Source organism: Ammodytes marinus (assembly GCF_949987685.1).
Source record: "Ammodytes marinus genome assembly, chromosome: 20".
NCBI lineage: Eukaryota > Metazoa > Chordata > Actinopteri > Uranoscopiformes > Ammodytidae > Ammodytes > Ammodytes marinus.
The window spans coordinates 12,576,988-12,583,107 of NC_137224.1; the positions used below are offsets into that span (position 1 = coordinate 12,576,988).

Genomic DNA, 6,120 nt, shown 5'->3' on the forward strand with positions numbered 1-6,120 from the left:
CTTTAGGGTCCCTGACGGTGTGAAAATGACCTCGGCAAAGTATGTAGAGTTTCTGATTCAACACTTTCTTCCGTGGTACAAAAAGGACAGTGCCTTCCGTAGTAAAATCATCTTCATGCATGACAATGCACCATCTCATGCTGCAAAGAATACCTCTGTGTCACTGGCTGATTTGGGGGCATAAAAGGAGAGAAACTCATGGTGTGGCCCCCATCTTCCCCTGACCTCAACCCTATTGAGAACCTTTGGAGCATCCTCAGGCACAACATCTATGAGGTTGGGAGGCGGTTCACATCAAAACAGCAGCTATGGGAGGCTAGTCTGGCATCCTGCAAAGATATTCAAGCAGAAACTCTCCAAGAACTCACAAGTTCAATGGATGCAAGAATTGTGAAGGTGATATCAAAGAAGGGGTCCTATGCTAACATGTAACTTGGCCTGTTAAGATGTTTTTGATTGAAATAGCTTTTGATTTCACTAAATATGACCTCCTAATGCTGCAAATTCAACAAATGACCATTTTGTTGTTGTTTACAACCTATAAAATGTTTTGAAACTCTGTTGTGCATAATGATTTGGAACAGTTTCTCAATCGATCTAATAAGTAAGACAGTGGTCCCCCTGTCAGTTGTCTGTGACAAACCAGCCTACAATAAGGCCAAAATACGGCACTTTCAAGACATCATGATCGGACACAGATAGTTAACAAGTGTACATTATGTAAGAAGAATTTAGCAGGAAAAGGTTTTACATTTATTAAATGATGAATGATTACCTTACAAACTCATTCAACCCCCTATTTCATCCAGTAGATAAAACGTTTGATAAAAATGCAACAAGCTCCATTTTAGTGTTGATGTAAATGTTTTTATGTACAGATTTTCATGATACTGCATTGAAAAATATGGATATCGATATAAGTTGTCCAGCCCCTACTACAACGAGAGAGATCACCTTCACCTTAACTCTGGAAGTTAACTGCTGAATGTGAAGCGCAGTTAACAGAAAAACAATACCGCTTGTATCAGAAATATTATCGTATAATTAAATATCTTAAATGAATCATATAATCATCAGAAATAATGACAAAACAAATATATTGGTCATATAGATTTCAAATGCTTCCACACATCCCCTCAGGTGCGTTTAGTTATTTCCTTAGACGCTTCAGCAACTTAAAAATGCATAAATTAAAGATGTGTATGACACTTTTACCTTTTGGCTTGACTTGGAAAGGCAATATCTCCGGCAAGACATCATTCGAAGTTATGCTTAGTTCAACATTAATACGTATATAAAAAAAAGAAGGTTCAAACCACCCTGATTTCAATATCTATCCCATACATACCTTGCCAAATCCCCACATTTGAGAGCAACTACAACAGTATCACATTCTTCTTCATTTTTGTCGACAACCTGGGAATGGGTCATACAAGCCTGCGAGGCCCCCCGCTACCTACAGAGTCCATCTTTCCGTTTTGCCGGGGCCGTTATTAGTCAATGCCTCGGAGGGCGGCTATGGTGGAGGCTAGGCGACGGGGCAGTAGTTTGGCGCTCTGTCTGTACTCCTCTGGTTTGGCCCTCAGCAGGGTGACGATGTGCTGCAGGGAGCGTGATGGCTGCAGGCCCAGAGCGTCCATTACATTGTTCAGGTAGTCTGTGGAGCGCAAAAAAGGAGTCATCATCCCCCAAAATGATTCCAACACACAATCAACTTAAAACAGCGAGAGTCAACGACTGTGGAGAACGATTGTTGTCAAAATCAGTGAATATCTCCTCACGATCCGCTACCTCTTCGTACGGTGTGTGCCCTGAAAAAAAGAAATCCAGGGTCCAACCCCAACGGGCATGTTGCTAGCTAAGGTGGGCCCCCTTTGTTTACATACCCTTTGTTTACAGGGCCTAGGCTGGGTATTAATATCACAGGATTGTTTTTCAGCGCGCACACACAGTACGGACAGGTAGCGGATTATGAGGTATTCACTGATTTTTAAAAAAAGTGATTTTGACAACAAGCATTTTCCAGAATGGCTGACTCCTATAATAACAATGTAATTACATATATCGTGTATATACCATACCGATATCTGTGGCCAGCTGTTTAGTGGAGTGGGTGCTAAGTTGCGGAATGAGCATGATGGCGTCGCAGTAGGTCTGCATGGTCGCCCGGGCAATGGAGCCAAGCCAGTAGTCAGCGGTGTTGTCCAGTTCGGGAAGGTCATCGCCTGAGACAGAAGGAAAGGTGTTTATAAAAGTGTGTCGGTTCACACAAGATAACATGGTTTGAGGACAGTGATCACTGATGTGAGTATTTTTTTTAGTCAGATGGAGATTCAATACAAGCAGTACAGCGCAGATGGGAAAGCAAGATCTATATTCTCCTCCTTCGTGTCATTCCAGAAATAATTTACAAGTTGGGAGGATTTATGGTGATTTTGTGTAGAAAAAAAACGGCAATTTAGATTAAAGTGAAATCTCACTGTATATAGTAAATTTAATACAAGCAATAAATAATATTCTAATGTGACAATTAAATAATTGCGTCAAGTTTCTCTTTCACTTTTGAATATTAATAACTTGAGTAAAATGAGTGGATAGAAAGAAATAATAAACAGAAGCGGTTCAGGCAGAAATAGTAAACTGTTTTGGGAAAAAAAGGATCAGGGTTGATCTTTGGACACCTTGCTCTGGAGGGAAGGGCAGCTTCCCAGCATGCAGGGCCATCTCTAGTGCCGGGTCCTCCTGAGTCACAAAGGGCTCCAAGTGGAGAGGCAGGGACATCAGGTACTGTCCTATCTGGAAGGGAAGAAATCACCACGAGTAATATATCTGATGTCTTCATTTTATGAGGAATGTCCTTTTTATTTTTTTTGTATTGATCTCCACAGTGCATTTTGATCATATACATTTATTTTTGAATTATTTTTATTTACAGGTCACTCACATTTGTGATGTATTCTTGCGGTGACAGGCTGAAGGTAGGCAGGTCCTCGGTGAAGCTCTCTCCAAAATCCGGTTCTTCTTGTCTCTGAACACAAACAAGGTGCACGCGTCCAACAGTGTGAGGTGAGATTAAAAATAGACGCAAATGCACACGAGTGCAGATAATTCAAGAGCTCGCAGCTATGAACTTCAAATCGCGTCAATCCGTTATTTCAAATCAAATCATCCAGAAACTTGACACTTAATCACCTCCATCTTGGAGACGAGGACGAGCTGGTGTTTGATCTGCAGGAAGACGGAGTCAAAGGCCAGCTGGTTGGCCTGCTGGTTGAGTCTGGTCAGAGCAGACCTGGGCTCTGCCAACAGATTGGAGTTACCCGTGCCTTTCTCCTAAACCACAAAAGGGGGAAATGGATCATGTGTAAGAAACAGCTGCAAGAGGGTCCATGATAAACCAACTGATGACATAACAATAGTCTATTTTCTTAAAAAGATACCACCAAAATCTCAATTCTCATTTGGACCCCATGCCCTGTTCCATACCTTTAGGGAGTAGAGGACTTCCATCAGGCTGTTGTATTCAGCCATATTTCCCCTCTGAAGGTAGTTGTATTCCTGCCAGGGGTTCTTGGTGGCGCTCCTCCTCTCCGTGGAGCTGGCCTCCTGTATGCCTGCCAGGCTGCGTGGGCTGTACGACTCCGACAAGTACTTACCCGCTGTGCCCAAGATCCTATCGGAAGGATGAATACAATTCCTTAAATAAAAACCTGACACTGCTTAAGCCATGCTGCCCAATTGTAAAACCACCATACCTGTTTCTATATGATCTGATTTAGTCCTCCTTATTTATTTCTTATTATTACCATATATTTGCCTTGTTGGTCTTATTCTTTGGCTTTACACTCGGCTGGAGTAGCATCTCCCATATTGTACATTTTTATCTTGCATAATTGTCTTCTGTGTAAATTTTGCCACGATTAAGATGAATATATTTTACTTCTTGTCCCTGATTTTGAGAGAATCTTAATTAACAGAGAAAAAAAAATCTGACATTGTGCCTTTTTGACACTGTGCTTCACCAGTCAGATTAGTTTTAAAGAGATAAATAATTTAGATTATCTTACCTGTTTGACAGCTGCTGCTCAAAGGCTCCACATTGTCTCAGTAATTCTCCACAAGTGGAAATAATCCTAAAAAAACAACAAAGTTTTTTTTGTAAGTAGCTAAATGAATTGTCAAAATGAAATGACAATGAAATTGTCTCAAATGCGAAAAAATAAAAATTACCTGACAGAGTTCTGGAAAGCTGTCCAGTCCTCCTGGAAAACAGATGAACTCGGTGTCTCCTCCAGTCTACACTTCTTCCTGATGGACTGCAGCGTTGTGGAAAAGTCCGACACATACCTAGAACAAGCACAATGTTAAAGCTGGCCACACATGTTAGACATTTGCAAATCATTTCTGTCAATAGAGCAAAGGGGGAAGATAAAACTAAGGATCTTTACTTGGTGAAGAGGGCTTTGAGGGCTTTGAGGAGGCCACACACCGCCAGTCCGTCAGTCAGTTTGACACAGCGGTCCACAGCGGCGCTGGCGAGGCCAAACAACTTGCCAACAGAGTGGCTCAACTCCTCCACACAATCAATGACCTCCCCGTGTTCCTAAAGAGAAGAGAGGATATGGAGAGTGCAAAACAAGAGGAAAGAACAGAAAATGGGAAGTAAATAAGGAAAGAATAAAACATCTGGTAAAATTCCAATACATCTATTATCTTATGTGTGTGTGTGTGTGTGTGTGTGTGTGTGTGTGTGTGTGTGTGTGTGTGTGTGTGTGTGTGTGTGTGTGTGTGTGTGTGTGTGTGTGTGTGTGTGTGTGTGTGTGTGTGTGTGTGTGTGTGTGTGTGTGTGTGTGTGTGTGTGTGTGTGTGTGTGTGTGTGTGTGTGTTGTTTCTAACCAAAGGTACAGCGCTGATTTGGATGAGGACGTGAGCTTCCTCCAGATCTCCATACTGCAGCTGGTAGGGCTTGTAGGGGTCATGCAGCGCACTGACCAGCTCGTTCACCTTCAGCAGATTATTTTCACCTGGAGAGGAGACACATACAGAACATTAGAGGGACCTTGTTATACCAAAATGTGCAGGAACTACAACTGTGTGTTTTGCCTGGGCACTGACCCAGGTGCGGCAACATGGCGGCCTCCAGGCTCTGTCCGAAGGTGGAGGTGGTGTGATGGAGTTCCAGCAGAGTGTCCAGGCGCTGTTCTTGGGCTGCCCGCTCCACGGCAGAGCTCAAGCACACGGGGATGGACGGGACCATGGCGCCCAAGGTTTGGATCAGCAACACTGTCACCACTTCATACGGGTTCTTGAAAACCTGTTATCAAATGATTAAAAGATGAGTTATAGTGAAATTGCTTCCTTGAACAAAGTTTCCGATTAACTCCACTACTTTTTCCAATGGATCACTACCCAGCCTATTTTCTAATGCTGTGTTGGCATTGTTGGAACTGTGTGTCCTACCTGGCTGCTCCACTGTAGTTGAGTGTGCCACGTGGAGAGCAAGGTGTCGTAGAATTCAGACAGCTGCTGGTTCAGACTGAGCTCGCTCTGAGAGAGCTCCTGCCACATGCTCACCAACTGGCCCTGAAGAGGCCAAAACAGACACTCATTTACAAGTGAACATAAGAGCAAACCAATACACTGTATATAAAGGTCAGGGAAAGGACTGCAGCACCTACCTTGTGACACTTGTAGTAGTAGGCTAGGAGCTGTGGCATTCTGTCTATCTCTGTGAAGACTTTCACAAACAGCTAGCTTGGCTTGGTCTGTAGAGGAAAAAACATGTAAGTATACTCACTGAAAACAAACAACAAGGGACACAGAATTTCAATACATTTTTGGAAATGAAAGGCCTTCCCAGAGTCTTACCTATGGACATGGAATTAAAGGTTGCGACTATTTGTGGGCTGGCCATAGCCTCCAGTCTGTTCTTCAAAGCCTCCAGGTGGACACACTTCTCAGAGTAATCTGGTGTGTCCACCAACATGGCCAGGCTGTTCTGCATGCTGGTTAGCTTAAAGGATATGACTGCAAAGTCCTGAAAAAGGAAGAGAAAATATTCCAAATAAAATAAATTAATCTGAATAATTAATAATATTAATATTCAGCTGTTGGACTATA

At 42.7% G+C, this 6,120-nt stretch overlaps 1 protein-coding gene across 1 annotated transcript in view; it reads right to left on the reverse strand.

Annotated features, from left to right (window-relative positions):
- Positions 1–851: 851 nt before the first annotated feature.
- The window catches only part of cog7 (component of oligomeric golgi complex 7), a 7,262-nt gene continuing 1,993 nt past the window's right edge, over positions 852–6,120 (reverse strand). Inside the window, exons 4-17 of the mRNA XM_080049485.1 lie at positions 5,834–6,037; positions 5,679–5,750; positions 5,461–5,583; positions 5,116–5,314; positions 4,897–5,024; positions 4,449–4,603; positions 4,231–4,347; positions 4,068–4,133; positions 3,487–3,673; positions 3,193–3,333; positions 2,945–3,028; positions 2,682–2,796; positions 2,082–2,225; positions 852–1,657 (exon numbers count right to left, since the gene is read on the reverse strand). Of these exons, the coding sequence (XP_079905611.1) occupies positions 1,494–1,657; positions 2,082–2,225; positions 2,682–2,796; positions 2,945–3,028; positions 3,193–3,333; positions 3,487–3,673; positions 4,068–4,133; positions 4,231–4,347; positions 4,449–4,603; positions 4,897–5,024; positions 5,116–5,314; positions 5,461–5,583; positions 5,679–5,750; positions 5,834–6,037 (1,899 nt within the window). The 3' untranslated portion in view covers positions 852–1,493. The remainder of the gene's footprint in view (positions 1,658–2,081; positions 2,226–2,681; positions 2,797–2,944; positions 3,029–3,192; positions 3,334–3,486; positions 3,674–4,067; positions 4,134–4,230; positions 4,348–4,448; positions 4,604–4,896; positions 5,025–5,115; positions 5,315–5,460; positions 5,584–5,678; positions 5,751–5,833; positions 6,038–6,120) is intronic.